This window comes from Lygodium microphyllum, chromosome 22 (assembly GCF_053477565.2).
Source record: "Lygodium microphyllum isolate KBCC chromosome 22, Lygodium_microphyllum_v1.1.10, whole genome shotgun sequence".
Taxonomy (NCBI): domain Eukaryota; kingdom Viridiplantae; phylum Streptophyta; class Polypodiopsida; order Schizaeales; family Lygodiaceae; genus Lygodium; species Lygodium microphyllum.
In genome coordinates, this window is record NC_141156.1 from 42,384,442 (window position 1) to 42,401,473 (window position 17,032).

Sequence of the window (17,032 nt, forward strand, 5' to 3'; positions counted from 1 at the left end):
TGAAAATGAAGTGAATCCCTAAATTCATACACACATGGTGCTTGCAGGTGAGAAAGTATTTGGACGCATGGTGTGTCTATTTCTGGGCAACAACACCAATACTGTTTTCATTCTTCACATTTGGACTCTATTCTTTGCTAGGCCATAAACTTGATGCTGCTACAGTAAGGCCTTACATTTTCTACTGCAAATTAAGCCTGTTGTTGTTGCATGCAATAAAAAAGAATTAAGGTAAGCATAATGGGAATCCCTTAAGATGCTATAATGGGAATCCCTTAAAATGCAAGGCAAAGTTCTTATTCTTTGTAGAATAATATTCTTTAGTCCACTGTCTATGCATAGTCCAGGGTAGGGATCTTGCTCAAGTGCTGTCCAATGATAAGAAAAAAAGTGCTCTCCCTTGAATGTCGTCATAGCCACACACTAGACCTCTGTTTGTGATCCAAGCTTCGTGGATTGAAACAAATCTGAGACTAACGAATTTACGTGTAATGGCCCCTAATCGAATCGTTTGGAATTCGGACGCTCAAGACAGAACAAGCGGGTTTATGTTAGCTGGTTCATTAATAGAAATCAATCGATTCTTTCCTGATGCTTCGGTGTTCCCATTCTACTAGTCGATTGAGTAGCAAGCAATTCAACAAAATGGGAAAAGACCCAATTTTCTAATGAAATGAGTCATTTACGACTCTTCGACCTATAGCCCCCCATGTCGCCACTATGGACTCCATTGTGCCATGGAATACTATCCTAAGAGCTCTCATCCAAACCTCATGGGCTCTGGAGCAGTCCCATAGGCACTGTCTCTGTGTCTCCTCTGGCTCACCACATCATACACATGCCATTGAGTCCTTCCCATATCGAGGCCCAGTGCCAACTACTAAACTCATATGGGCTAGAAGCCATAGAAAGAGAGATATCTTCCTAGGCCTGAAGCTGTCATGTAGTTGCCTCCAAAAGTCATATAGGCATTCATTAGGGATTCCCTCTCTTTGCCAATGGGGGGTGACTATTGATAGTGCTCTAATCGTACTCATCTATATCCTCCAACTCAATCTAGTAGTGTAGTCAAAAAAGGTTATGATGTGTGGTCTGTCAAGGAAAGGGTCCCTCTACACTTCCTCTCGTGAATCCCACAATAGTCTCTGTAGAGACCTCTTGTATGCCTAGTATCTCCATCCATCTACAAGTCAAGTGGCTGGGTTTGTTACGAGGACATGAGATTTTAACGCTTTGTATAACATTCCGATTAAATGTTAATAAAGTGTGTAGATGTGAGGTGCAGATGTTATGTGCAAGTTAGTTATTTCACAACAATGGTTGAAGGACCCCAAGGTGTTAATGGGTGCCAAAAGCAAAAGTTATATTAAGTTGTACTTCACAGATACTAGGTGTTACTTGGTCACAAATTTTGGTCTAGCTCATTTTATTAGCCATTAATATCAGTGGGTGGTGATGTTAGGAACTAGGCATTCATTAATTAATTAATGCCAATTCAGGGGCTAATAAATGCTTACAAGTACTTGAATGACAAATTGGCCTAGCCAATTTAATTGTTGGCCAGTATAGTAAATTTTCTAAGCAAGAATTAATAATTGAATTAAAATTTCAAAATTTAAGCTCTGAAAATTAATTTAATTGGTTGAATGTTTTTTGAAAAGTGTATTTAGAAGGTTGCCACAAACTTGCCCATGAAGTGAGGGAAAGGCTATTAAAGGCTGTTAAAGCCTCACTCTAGCATTGTGGAGGTTGGGACAAGAAAAGAAAGAGATACTACTACAATTTTCCAACCATTGGTGATCAACCTAGCCATTGGAGGACGTCAAAGAGCTGCCCCTAGCTAATCTGGAGGCCATTGTAGGCAAGTGACAGCCTTGGTAGACTGTCTACAGGCATGTGATAGCAAATTTGGGGTCTAGAATGGTGATTGCATGTGGGGCTCCAATTCATGGTGGGCTGCAATCAATTAGCCATTCACAACAAAAAGGAAGCATTGAATTTCAGCCAATTTTGGCGATGAGGCTCCAAAATCTCTCTGTGTAGCTTCCTCTCCATTTCTCAACCAATTCATAGCTTCCCTTAAGAGATCTCAGCCAATCTCAATCCCAAGAGAGTGCTATTGAAAAGTTTCTTTTGCTAAACCCTAATTCATAGCAAAAATTAGGGTTTACTAGCCACCTTGGAAAGAGTGCTCAAAATTGGTGCCTAGTGCTTGAAATTCAGTAAATGTAGTACAAGGATTTTAGAGAATTTCAAGAGACCAACATTAAGGTTGGATAGAATTTGTCATCCAAGGAGCAAAATTAAAGGCCAATCACCAAGCAAACCAAGGGGCAAATTGCCCTGAAGGCTTGTTGGTTGTTATGAACAACAAGATGTATTGAAAAATGAAGGGTATTAGGTTGGATCTCGGTGTACTTCAATCTTTAGAATACAAGTTAAAGAGATACTGCAAGGGGTACTGGTCTTGGGGCCACAGGGTATCCATTGTCCAAGATTAAGTGGTAACATTTGCATTTTTAGTTTATGTGAATTATATGCTTGCTGTATTTAGTGCTTAATCAGGTTATTACCACCCTCTATAAGGAGAAAGGTTAGTCTCAGTCTAGGTCTACGTGTCACTTCCTTTCAATAAAGAGTAATTATATTAATCACATGAAAAATACAAGAGTCAGTGACCCAATTTTGTCAACTGTCCCAAAACCTAAAAAACTAAACAAGATTTTCATATGTGGCTACGCGAGAGTGAAATATTTGGCCTTACCAAAGACCCAATTAGAGAGACGCAACAAAGGTCTCCACTACTACTCTTCGAATGTTAGCTGAAAGGGACCAGATCTTTCTGGATAATGGACACGAAATAAATCTATGATAGGAAGATTCCACATTGGTGGTACAAAATAAATAGTTGTGGTTCAAAATACGGTGCCTTGAAAGCATTGAGATGAGGGGCAGAACACCTATTAGCATTCTTCAAAGAAAAACTTTTCATTTGAATGGAGTCTTATTGAGCCACCCTTCTATAACAGTCAATTTGTACCATGTCTTGCTTTCATGTAGTCAACATTGAGATCATTTCCAATAGAGGCCAAGCCTAGTGTCACAAGGACATGAAATTTTAAAAAGCTTGAATCTTGCCGATAAGATTTGATTAAGTTATTAATCAAATGTGCAAGGTTGTTTAGCACATGTGATGCACGTGTCACTTATTGTATGGTAGCAGGCCAAGGACCTCGAGGATGCAATGGGTGTCAAAGGCAAAAGTTATGATAAGTTATGGCAACTAGATTTTGGTGGTTAGTTGGTGTCAATTTTGAACCTATGACAGTTGTTTGGCCAATAAGTGTTAGTGGTGACACTAGGGACTAGCATTAATTAATTAATTAATTAATGCCAGTCTAAGAGTCAATAGAGGTTGGGGACTACTCTAGGTTGCAAATGGCCTAGCCAATTTAATTATTAATGGGCACATTTAATTTTGGGCATGGTTAGAAGCACTGAAATTAATTTTCAAAATTATTTAATTCTGAAAATTAAGTTAATGGTTGGATAATGCTGAAAAATGGGTTTAGTAGGCTGTCACTTGGCAAAAATGCCCATGCAATCTGAGAAAACATTTTTGGGGTTGTGTCTCGGCCATTCAGTCAGTTTTCAATTGATGGGGAAGAGAGAGAGAGAGAGAAGGCTGTTGATGAGAATTTACAGCTCTAGAGACATTTAGGAGGTTGTCAACTATTGCATGAGACCCTTGTGATGCAGCAACAACATTTATGTGAAAGGTGAGAAGGATCGAAGCTTGTACTCGAGAGCTATGGCGGGAGAGCAAGAGCAAGAAAGAGAGAGACACGAAATGGAAACTCCAACAGTCACAATGTGTGACCGGGCCTTCCTTTATTCAAACTGTCACTAAAAGAATAAAGAATAAAGTGACGGTGACGGGCGCCCGCCACTTGCAGTGTGCAGTGGCGGTGACTGTCAGTGTAGTAATATATAGGCGGCTAGGCGGAGGCGCCTTTACCCCCAACAACCTTCCACTTAAAGGCGAATCTGCCCTAGTGAGGAGTGAAAAGAGAAAAAAGAAGACAGTACAACACGTACACATGTACAACAGGATGAGGAAAGACGTCATCTCATCCCACGCCCATCAATCTCCTGAGAAAGGCAAAGCGCTCCATAGAGAGGCTTTTCTTGAGTAGATCTGCAGGATTTTGGTTAGTCGAGATCTTGACAAGGTCAACAGACTTGTCCTCAACGACCCCACGTATGAAGTGATACCTCATCTCAATGTGTTTCGTCTTCGCATGGAAGACCATATTCTTGGCTAACTGAATAACACTCATAGAATTTGAATGCAGTGTAGCGATAGCATCAATACCAAGGTCAACAACCAAACGACCCAATCAAATGGCCTCCTTGCAAGCCTCAGTGGCTGCAACATACTCGATCTCTATAGTAGAAAGGGCCGTGGATTTCTGCACCCTGGACATCCAAGAAACAGCACCTTCAGCATAGGTGAATACATAGCCGAAAGTGGACTTTCTACTATCTGCATGTCCTGTATAATCAGAGTCAGTATACCCCACGACTCCTGTATCCTGGCTGCCATAGCATATGCACATATCTGCAGTGCCCTTCAGGTACGTCATGATACCCTTCACGGCATCCCAATGCTTCTTGCCAGGTGTAGCCATATAGCGTGCCACAACACCAACTGCAAAGGCAATATCTGGACGAGTGGTGATCATGGCATACATAAGACTACCCATTGCACATGCATAGGGAATCTTGGCCATCTCGGCCCTTTGCTCATATGTCTGCGGACAATCAGCTTGTGATACCTTCACATAAGGAGGCAATGGACAGCCAGTAGGCTTGATGTTCTGCATGCGGAAGCGCTCAAGGACTTTATGAATGTATTTCCTCTGTGACAAGTAGAGGAGTCCTTGATGCCTGTCGTGTCTAATGCGCATACCAAGTATGTGGGCGGCCTATCCCAGATCTTTCATCTCAAAGCTCTTCTTGAGATGAGCCTTAAGAGCATCTAGCTCATCACGAGCTTTCCCTGCTATCAACATATCATCCACATAGAGTACCAAAATCAATAAAGAACCATCACGGGCTTTCTTCGTGTAAAGACACGGATCCATAGCACTCCTGCTGTAGCCCTGTGACTGCATAAAGGCATCAAACTTATGATACCACTCCCTAGGTGCCTACTTCAAGCCATAAAGACTTTTCTTCAATTTGCACACTAGGTGCTCCCTGTCAGATTCTGCAAAGCCCTTAGGTTGCTCCATATAAATCTCATCATGCAAGTCCCCATGTAAGAAAGCCGTCTTGACATCCATCTGGTATAAATCCAAGTCAAGCTGAGCAACCAAAGCCAAGACTAAGCGTAGGGTGGTCATCTTAACCACAAGAGAAAAGACCTCATCAAAGTCCACACCATGCTCCTGCTTAAAACCCTTTGCTACCAATCTAGCCTTGTATGTCGGCTTGGGGTGTCTAGGGGTACTTTTCAACTTATACAGCCACTTGCATGGCAAAGCCTTCTTGCCCGTAGGCAAGGAAACCAAATCCCAAGTGTCATTCTTATGCAAGGAGTCTATCTTAGACTGCATAGCCCTCTTCCAGGAGTGAGTGTCACCCCTGCGCATAGCCTCATCATAAGTGAAAGGCTCTCCTGCATCCATAACCAAGACATAATGCATCGAGGGCTGAAATCTATCAGGTGGACGTTTGTCTCTAGTAGACCGTCTCACGGCAGGCTCTGCTCTTTTCCCAACTGCTTGTCCAATACCCTGACCATGAGCATTTGCTTCAGCTGTAGGCTGTCCCAATTCGCTGTGCGGGAGCTCTCGGCTCCTCCTGAAATATGACCCTGCAGATCTCAACAACTCTCTCAGGCTGCCGATGCATCTTGTCTTCATGGAAGACTATATCATGACTGCTGATGACTTTCCGCGCCTGCGGATCCCAAAGACGGTAACCCATCTCGCCTGCATCCCCATAACCAAGGAAAATGCATTTGACACTCTTAGGATCCAGCTTACTTCTCTTGTCCCTGGGCACATGGCAAAATGCCTCACATTGAAAGACACGGAGATGCGCATAAGAGGGAGGTTTTCCAGTCCATACTTCCTCTGCAACCTAAAAATCCAAACCACTAGAGGGTGATCTGTTTATGGCATGCACAACTGTACTAACTGTCTCAGCCCAAAAGCTCTGTGGTAGGCCTGCATGGCTAAGCATACTGCGTACACGCTCCTGGATGGTTCTATTCATCCGCTCAGCCAAACCATTTTGGGGGGAGGGGATGTAGGGGGCGGTCAACTGACGCTTAATACCCCTCTCATCACATAACTGCTCAAAAGCACGTGAGACATATTCACCCCCATTATCTGTCCTTAGGCATTTGAGCCTATACCCATCCTGGTTCTCAACCAATGCAAGCCATCTCTAAAACATAGCCAAGACATCGGATTTCAGCTTAATGGGATAGCTCAAACTTTTCGTGAAAAATCATCTATGAACGTAACAAAATACTTTGCACCACCCATAGACTGACAAGGTATGGGCCCACAGATATCCGAATGTACTAATGCCAAGGGCTCACTCATGCGTGGCCTACCAAACTTCTTATGCGTAGACCTAGTCTGCCTGCCATAAAGACAATACTCACATGAATCAAAACATGCATAATCAAGGGGCGGTAAGTACTGCAAACGAGAAAGCATTTTCATTTCCTTCAAAGACATATGGCCCAAACGGGCATGCCAAAGAGATACATGTGGGATAGAACCCACAGACAAAACATGATCAAGGGAATAAGCGGATACAATCAAGGGATAGAGGTTGCCAGCCTTGGCACCTCTCGCAATCACAAGTCTGCTACGAGTGATCTTCCATGCAGAGTCTCCAAAAGATACATGATAACCTGCGTCATCAAGCTGTCCAGCTGACATGAGACTGCGTGTCAAAGCAAGTACATGACGTACATCCTGCATAACAAAACTGCTGCCAGAAGGAAACTGCAACCTAATATCACCAATGCCCACAATATCAAGAGAGCTGTCATCACCGAAGTGCACAAGACCCTCAGGCTGCATAACATTGATCTCTTCAATTTTAACACTGGACTTTGCAGGCACTATGCTGCGATCAGAAGACTTATCCTGCACTTTGTCTTTCCCCTTATCTTTGCGCCTTTCATTGCGCAGTTCATGGCATTGTGGCCTAATAGGGCCATTTTTCCCACAATGGTAACAAGTAACATCTGCATTCCTGCCACGGGATTTGCTACGTGACTTCCCACGAGACTTAGACCGAGATTTCTAAGAATCCCGTCCACGGCCACTGCTGCTGCCATGCTTTTCATACCCATCATTCTTGCCTCTAACTGTCATAGCATGCGACACACGAGAGGCATCCAAATTCTTACGATTAACCTCTTCCTGCAGAAGAGCACTCTCAACATCAGATAATTTCAAGGTAGTAGTAGAGGCACATAATGCAGTGCGGAATACATCCAATGACTCATTAAGAGTACCAAGCAAGAAAAGAGGAGTGACATCCTCTGCAAAAGTGATGTCCTGCGAAGTCAAGTTCTTGAGTATAGCATGGAACTGGCTCAAGTGAGCAGACATATTAAGAGTACCAAGCAAGAAAAGAGGAGTGACATCCTCTGCAAAAGTGATGTCCTGTGAAGTCAAGTTCTTGAGTATAGCATGGAACTGGCTCAAGCAAGAAAAGAGGAGTGACATCCCATGACTCATTAAGATACCAAGCAAGAAAAGAGGAGTGACATCCTTTGCAAAAGTGATGTCCTGCGAAGTCAAGTTCTTGAGTATAGCATGGAACTGGCTCAAGTGAGCAGACGTAGTCACATTCTCCTTCATGCGTAGATCCATAAGCTGCTTCAGCCAATACATTTGACTTGCTGGACTTTTCTTGTCATAGAGATTTTTGATTTTATCCCACAACTGCCATGCACTCTGTTCTTCCTCAAATACATTGTAATGAACTTGTTCTATGAGAGATAATACAATAGTGGACTTGCACATCTGGCATAGTTGCAGGCGGATGCCCGCTCAACCTCAATGGTTTGATCTGCGATTTCTGCACCAACACCTGCCAAATCTGGCTCTTCCAATAAGAGTAATTTGTACCATCAAGCTTAGTGATGTTGAAAATAGCATTATCAGTGACGAACTCGCCATAATGCGGCCTGGAAGACTATAGACAATTCAAAACTACTTGCTGTTTACTGCAGAAAATGACCAAAACATCACCAAAATTGAGAGAAAATGGCGAGAAAAGTGTAACCAAAGCTGCTGCCCACCAAGTACTAGTAAAAGTACATCATTTCAGAATATTTCAGCACGAAAAAATCCATGTCAGTCCGGAGTTATATGCTTGCTGTAATAAATGACAGCAGGGTACTGTGAGAAGCAATTGCTGACCAAATCACTGCACCAAGTCAAGAAATGACAGCCAAGACATGACCAGCCATAAACGGGCGTAAATCAGCACCAAATAGTTATCAAGACCCTGAGCAAACACCCAAACATGTTACCAAAGCATCCGCCAGTGAGTAGGCATACCCCCTGGACAATAGGGCAAAGTATACATAACATTGGCAAGACCTAACACCAGTAGGTGTATGCTCATAAGAGTGCAAAGCCCAAGCTCAGGTCAAAAGCAACTCCAAGATATCAATGCATGAACCATGCAACATTTAAGTGTAAGAGATCCCAAAGTCTCAAGTATCTGCAAAATGCTCCAAATAGCATAAATCTCCTGCTCAATGTCGGGTGAAGCATACAAGATGCTCCCACTGGGCACAAAAGGCGGATAAACGAGCTCAACAGCTCAATCAAACCAAGTCAGAGTACCCCAAGACATACATCCGGAACCAATAGGCATATGTCAAAGCATGAAAGATAGCTTCAACCCAAGAGTATTCAGTATGCATTTACTGTTATAAACTGAGTATTTCCAGCCCTACAATCAAGCCAAAATGGTAGCATTACATGTAGCTTCAATCCCCCAATCAATCGACATCAATAGAAGCATCACATAAGCCATAGGCATACAAATACATGCTATCTCAGACCTGAAATCTGTTGCAGAATATTTTTCATCAGAATTTTGCAAATCCGACTTCACCATCGCGTCCGGAGCATGCCAAAACCCCAACTTAGACTCTTACCTTGCCTGAATTGGGTTTCAAATGCCCGAGATATGACAAAAAGAGTGATTTTTGGGCCAGATTTTGAAACAGGCGTTAAAAAAAAACGTGAGCTGGCTAGGGGGGTCTGTTGTCCCACGTGTCAACAACGGGGCCCAAAGGGGGCACAAATGGGAGCCAAAGAAGGCCTACACAAAGCCTCAAGAAGCCTCGATAGGCTGGAAGCAAGATCCAGGTGAGGGAAGCTCCAAGAGGTGTGAGCTATGGCTGCCCACAATCTGTGAAAACCCTATTTACCTAGACCTTTGGACTGAGATAAATCTCTGAAATAATGAAGCAATACCTCAATGTCAATACCTTGATTTTGTGTCAATAGGTCGGGAAGCCGGGGAGTGACGGGAGCTCAAGAGAATGAGCTTTGGCTGCCGAGAAGGAGACCCAATGTGAGTGGGGAGTTGATGGGAAGCTGAGAATGCCACGAGCCAAGCTCAAGAGTCGGAAGCCGTGCTCTGATACCAGTTGAAAGGTGAGAAGGATCGAAGCTTGCACTCGAGAGCTATGACGGAAGAGCAAGAGTAAGAAAGAGAGAGACAATAAATGGAAACTCCAACAGTCACAATGTGTGTACGGGCCTTCCTTTATTCAAATTGTCACTAAAAGAATAAAGATCAGTGTAGCAATACACGGGTGGCTAGGCGGAGGCGCCTTTACACCCAACATTATGATGCCTAGAGATGTAGGTGACAACAGCTGGTGGGCACTTCCCTTAGCAGTAGATGACAGCAATCTAGACTGATCAGAGTAGGCGAGTCAATTTCAGCTACTTCTCGCGTGGAGGTTATGAATTTCTCTCCTCTCTAGCATTCTCTTACTTGCTCCAGTTAATTCTGAATAGATCTCAGCATTTCTCAGCCGTTTGGAGTAGATCTAAACCGTACTTTTTTTTTCCGATAAAATGTGGCTGATTATATTACTCAAAAAAACTGATTACAACGGAGTGCTCATGCTCAACAAACTAGTTGGAGCTGATGCAAAGTCACAAATACATCATGAATACAAGCCTCTCAAGGCGGTCTGGGGGGGATGGGGGCAAGAAGTCATGGAGAGGGGGTGTATCGCCATCTGGGGCTGCCTGGCTGCATCACGAAAAACAGGTCCTGGCCACCCCAGGTATGCATGAAATGACTACAGAGTTCTTGACGAGCCCTGGACTCGCCCTGCACCTGATTCCAACGGCCGCGGAGGGAGTCGATGATGAAGGTCCAGAGCTCTGCTAAGGTGGTCTGTGCTGAAAGCCTCTCTTGGCCAAAGTCTCCCTATGATCTCCCATATGCCATCCAGATATGCCATCCAGTAAGACTCCCTATGATATGCTCCTGTAGGGAGGCATATCTGGAGGTATGGGAGATCATAGGGAGTCTTACTGGATGGCATATCTGGAGGTATGGGAGATCATAGGGAGTCTTACTGCGCCTTCCAGATATGCCATCCAGTAAGACTCCCTATGATCTCCCATACCTCCGAGCGGTCTGCTATGGGCTCCAGTACCTAACGGATGGGTAGAGCCTCTAAGCCGACCATTGCGCATCTTAGCCGTACTTGGTGGACAGTAGAGGAATTTCTACTGTAAACCCTAAATATATGTAGAAATTAGGGTTCACGAACCACCTCGGAAATAGTGCCAACAAGAGAAGGCATCGTACATTGATATCAGCACGTGCAAATTGTTGTATTGTCAAGGATTTTAGATACCTAGCCATCCATTGTAAATTCGGGGCAGCATTTGGCCAGTTAGGGTTTGATTAGAGCAAGTCTTGGATGAAATCAAGGGACAAATTGCCCAATTTGTTTGTTGATTGTTGGACTAGCAAGGGGCTTTTGGATTAGCCAAGGTGATAATGGAATCTCGGCTTGTAATCAGTCCATTGGCAATTGAAGTTAAAGAAATACCGAAAGGGGTGCTAGTTTTGGGGCCAACAAGGTGTCCAATGTCCAGGATTATGAAGGTAGATTGTGTATTTCAATTTATGTTTATTTGTTGATTGTTGTAATTAAGTACTTGATCAGCGTATTGCCACCCTCTCCAAGAAGGAAGGCTGGATTTATGAGGTTTGTCTGTTGGAAGGTGAAATTTTAAGAAGCTTTAATATTGTGATATCATTTGATTAAGTTATAATTTATTAATCAAATGTGTTGGGGTATTTAGCATATGTGATGCACATGGCAGTTATTTAGCACATGTGATGCACATGGCAAAAGTTGTTTAGTTAGTGTCAGTTTTGACCCTAGGATAGTTGTTTGGCCAATAAGTGTTAGTGGTGACACTAGGGAATAGCATTAATTAATTAATTAATACCAATTTAAGGGTAAAGAGAGGTTGGGGACCCCTCCATGTTGCAAATGGCCTAGTCAATTTAATTATAGATGGGCATATTTAATTTTGGGCTAGGTCAAAAGGGCTGAAATTAACTTTTAGAATTAAATCCTTTAAAAAATTAAGTTAATGGCTGGATAGTGTTGAAAAATGGGTTTAGTAGACTACCACATGGCAAAACTGCCCATGCGAACTGAGAAAACTTTTTTGGGGTCGGGTCTCAACCATCTAGTTAGTTTTCAACCGGTGGGAGAGAGAGAGAAGGCTGTTGATCAAAATTTGCCATTGTGGAGATATTTAGGAGGTTGCTAACTATTGCAGGAGACCCTAGTGATCCAAGCCATAGCATTAATGATGCCTAGAGATGTAGGCGACAACATTTAATGTAGGAAATAGCAGCCATTTTCCGCACGAAAATCAAAAATTTCTCTCTTCTCTGGTATTCTCTCACCTTCTCCAATCAATTCTCAAGATATCTTAGCATTTCTTAGGCATTTGGAGCTGATCTTAGCCATACTTGGTGGACAGCAAAGGGATTTCTACTGTAAATCCTAAATAATTGCAAAAATTAGTGTTTAGTAGCCACCTGGAGACCGGTGCTAATAGGAGAAGGCATTGTACACTGAAATCAACACTTCCAAATTGTTGTATTGTCAGGGATTTTAGATGCCTAGCCATCCATTGTAAATTTAGGGGAGCATTTGGCCAGTTAGGGTTTTGTTAGAGCAAGTCTTCAATGAAAATCAAGGGGCAAATTGCCCAATTTGTTTGCTGATTGTTGGACCAACAAGCGGTGTTTGGACTAGCTAAGGAGAATGTGGAATCTTAGCTTGTAATCAATCCATCGGCAATCGAAGTTAAAGAAATACTTAAAGGGATGCCAGTTTTGGGGCCAATAGGGTGTCCAATGTCCAAGATTATCAAGGTAAATTGTGCATTTCAATTTATGTTTATTTGCTGATTGTTGTAATCAAGTGCTTGCTCAGGGAATTACCACCCTCTCCAAGGAGGGCTGGTTTCACCTAGATGTCCCATCCAATTGGATTTCGGGTGGCAATCTTGTTTCCCTTCCCAAGAGGAGCTGAGAGACAAGTAACAATTCAATCTGCAAGGAATCAGCCTGTAATCAATCCTCCACTAGATGCCAATTTACCTTTTGAGGGACAACCTTCCATGAGCACACCAAATAGGTCACTAGAATAGAAGAAGGAATCGAAAGTTGGGAGTCAAAGTTGAGTATCTGGCACCATAAACCCTAAATTGTAGTATTGCCATGCACAAGTCCTTGGTCTTCAAGAGAAAAGTGAACATAGAGATCCAAGCCTAATGAGCAGCACATATGGCTCAAAATAGCAACCAATAGAGGCCAATCATACGAATCTCAACATCCAAAATATAGCCTCACTACATGCTTTTTGGAGTGCAAACATGGCTCTAGGAAATTTAAGAAATACCAATATGTAGAGAATCATTTTTCCATAGCATGAAATGGATAGTAAGGTCATTCAAACTACTACTGGCCCAAGGCAAAAGTGTAGCAAATAGGTGAGCATGGGCAGCATAATACTCTGTGGCACTTTGAGGTGGAAATGAAATGACCCAACCCCAAGGCTTATAAATCTAATTCAATGCAACTGATGAGAGATGAATCCCAAACATCCAATGCCTTGCGGAGGTTATCTCTATCCCCTTTGAATATCATGAAAGTAGCATCAGCCAATGCATGTCCAACAAAGTGTTGATTTAATGAAAGGGATAAACCAACAAGCTACCTAGCCTCAACTAGATGCGATAACATGGTGAGAACTAGATAGGTAGCGAGGGCAAAAAGTAGGGGACTCTAAATGGGGGGGCAACCTTGTTTGATTGACCATGTAAGGGTAAAGGACTTGTTGAGCTAAAAATGCATTAGCTTTAGTTAAACAGCCCCAAAACTTGCTTAATTAATGAAGAAACCTTATTTATTTAAAAGAAACGCGATCCTAGAGAGTTTCTATGTACCATAAGTACAAACCCACTTGAGAGGGCCCAAACTTTCTATAAATACGTATGCTGCCCTCCATTCAGCCCTTAATCTCATTTTTGCAGATTTCAGGTTTTTCAGCTTGCTATCCACACCCCGTTCACGGAGGACATCTCAACGGAAGCTATCCATTGTTATCTACATTAGTTGGTGTCTGATTCCAGCCCTCTTCTCATAGTTTGGAGCTGATCCCAACCAGGCAACTGTTGTTCCTGCACAGACCTGTTGCCATATTGCTTACCACGTCATTTGCAGCGTGCGTTTGGTAGTTTTCTCTCTCCTCCAGCTTCTGCCCAGCTTCTACAGGCTATCGCCAGGCTGTCCAGCTTGTGTTTGGCAGCTTTCTCTCTCCTGTAGGCTGTTGCCAAGCTGTCCAGCTTGCGTTTGGCAGCTTTCTCTCTTCTACAGGCTGTCCTACCTGCATTTTTAGTCTTTCTTTCTTCTATAGCCTACGTTTTTAGTCTTTCTCTCTCCTGTAGCCTGCGTTTTTAATCTCTCTCTCTTGCAGTCTGCGTTTTTAGTCTTTCACTCTTTTGCAGGCTATCCTGCCTGCGTTTTTAGTATTTCTCTCTTCTCACTGCCGTCTGCATCAGATCCAACTTCTCACTGCTGCATTTGTCGGTGTTCGACATCCAAAGTCTGCCTTGCTGCAATTCGGAATCCGTTCAAAGTACGACACACTCTCTAACTTATTACCCCTGCCCTGATCCTTGAGATATAGGAGTTGGAGGTTCAGTATTCATTCATTGCATAGTGTGTTTGCTGCATGAGCATTGTATATTCAACAATTATATCACTTCAGTTATTTTTTGTGTTCATTGTCCCTGAGTTATCCTAACCCTAATTGAGTTCTTTTATCAGTCTGTGCTTTGTCATACGATTGTTATTTGTGTTTCTGTGTCTGAGTATTTATTTACATGGTATCAGAGCCTAGTACTCTCTGAGAAACCTAGGCCTTTGGTCTAAAAGCTCTTCGCAAGAAGTAAGAACAACAGTAGGTTCAAATGACTTTGAACACATCCACACCAATTCAGTCTCCAAAACAACCTATGCCGAGAACCGAGCGAGAGTGGGTAGAACAGCTTGCTCCACAAAGTTTCAACATGGTGGAAGACACTTCTGACAACACGGAAGAAAGGCTATACAAGCTTTCCACTGAAGAATATCATATGATCATGGACTTTAGACGAAAGAAGATTGAGGAGCTCGATCGAAGGATTGCCCTTCAAGAGAAGCTACTCAATGAAGGTATGCAGGAATTTCTCTCTTCAGATGTTTCGCATAAATCTGATGATATTGCAGGGCCATCGAGACCTCTTTCAGGAATGGGCCTCTTGTTGGAGAAAGAGATCTAGAGTATGTTCCATTCTTTCATCCTTTTCTCTCCACTCCAGTGCAAGGTACTTTCAATTCGTCTTTTACCTCTTCTGCTTTGCAATATACTGGTAGAAATCATGAGGAAGCTAAAGTATAATCAGTTGACTACAGAAAAGGTTCTCTTGAGGAACAATTTTTGTATGTTAACACACGTCGTGGGGATTATAAGAAAAAGACAGGTATCTCTTCTTCTACACTTTCTTCTTTTGAGTTTACTTCTCAAAATCAAAATGAATTTGGTGTTCTATTTCTACATTGCATGGTGCATCATCATCATCATCATTTCATTTTGAATCGTTAAATGGTAAAAATGAACAAAATGCATCTGCATCTTTCACACCACAAATTCAAAACGCACCCATCCCACCACATTCTTCCACTGCTTCCCCACTTTCCTTACACCATTTATTTTCCCCTATCAAACAACTCATGTTGCACCTCACACCACACCGAGGGGTTATGGAAACATAGGCACCGCCTTTAGGACCTCATCCTTTTCTCCATCGGGTGGTGTTCCGGCTACTTCTCACACACTTTCAGGATCATTGCAGCTTGGGTATCCCCCCAGTCTCTCTGGAGTGTGGATCAATTGGTACCACAACTTGTCTCTATAGCATTACCTAGTGGACCTCCTGGTCCTGCTAGGCCCCAACCGGGCTTTCGTGTCCAAGTGCCTCCACCTCCATCGGCACCTTATGGAAACATTCATATTCCAGTGCCTTCGCATCAATCGGCACTCATTGGACACTCCCAGCCTATTTTTGCCCACCCATGTTTACCCCCTCATTATTCCGATAAGACACACCCACCACCACCATCTTACCCTCTAACTCCATCTTATCCGATTTTCCTGACATCTCATGGTTCTAGCTCATCTTCTGCCAAGCATGCTTTCAATGATAAGACTCGTTTTAATGGGTTAACCTTTGATAATGATGGAATAGCAGTGAATTTTGAGTCCTTTATTTTGACCTAAAACACACTTTACAATTGATTAGCATCTTTTAATAGCCCCAAAACACGCTCGATTAATGAAAAACTCAAAACTGGTGTACACTTCAAGAGAGTTTCAGTGGTCCCACAAAACCCTAATTTTTGGGGCACCTTTCAACACCTATAAATGGATAGACGGCCCACCATTCAGCCTCAGCCTCTTGTGTAGGTTTCTCACTCTACAGTATGGATTTCAGCCATCATTCACCTACCATTTGCAGTCCAGCCATCACCGATTGTAGCCTATCACCAACTGCAGCCCTAGGCAGCTTGTTTTCAGCCATCGCCTTGTTGTTTGGAGGTTTCTATTTGTTGTGTCATCATAGCATCTAATCAACCTACGTTTTCAATATCTTGTGGCAGGCAACAAGCTACTGCCATCTCTCCCACCAAGCAAGTGTTGCAATACTTGTGTTTGTCTACATCAACAATATCTTTCCTGTTGTTGCCTAACAATTCTTTGCTTTGGGTGATCAGTTTTCAGTCTTCCTTTGGTGGAACACTGCTGCGTTTACCAAATTTCAACCTTCAATTGTTGTGTTTTGGTACCCCAGCCAGCTGCCCTTCATTATTTAGCACTCTCTCATCTTCGATTGGTGCCTACAATACTTGGGATCCATTTTTGGTGGACACCACTCTTCGACACTTCATTGGTGTGCCCTTGGGGATTTTGTACACTCTTACATTCATTACAACATTCATTCACTTTCTCTATATTTGTCTCTGTGTTTTGAGTTTTGAGTTTTGCGTTTACATTTTGCGTTTTTTGTTTAGGGTTTTAGTTTTGCTTGCCACTGTCTGAGTCTTTGTATTTCAATCTTGGTTGTACATGTCCTGTTTCCTCAGTACAAACCCTAGCATATCTTCACACTTCAGTGGTATACAAGATAGGTTGAAAGCTTGGACTTTCATTTTATAGTTTGATGCAATCTATTCAGGGGAAAACTTCACCGAATTCTCAAAGATTTGGAAGGTAGCCACTTTCTTAGAGGGAAATGCATTGTAATGGTGATGTATGCTCTTGATGCAAGGTAGAGCACCATCAACATGGGTACATTTTAAACAAATATTTGCA

General features: G+C 42.8%; 1 protein-coding gene across 6 annotated transcripts in view; it reads left to right on the forward strand.

Moving 5' to 3' along the window:
- ABCC13 (multidrug resistance-associated protein 11) overlaps window positions 1-17,032 on the forward strand; it is a 257,291-nt gene that overhangs the window by 130,860 nt on the left and 109,399 nt on the right. For all 6 annotated transcript variants that reach the window (XM_087662983.1, XM_087662984.1, XM_087662980.1 and 3 more), the window contains one exon: window positions 48-164. In XM_087662983.1, coding sequence (XP_087519109.1) covers window positions 48-164 — 117 coding nt within the window. The remainder of the gene's footprint in view (window positions 1-47; window positions 165-17,032) is intronic.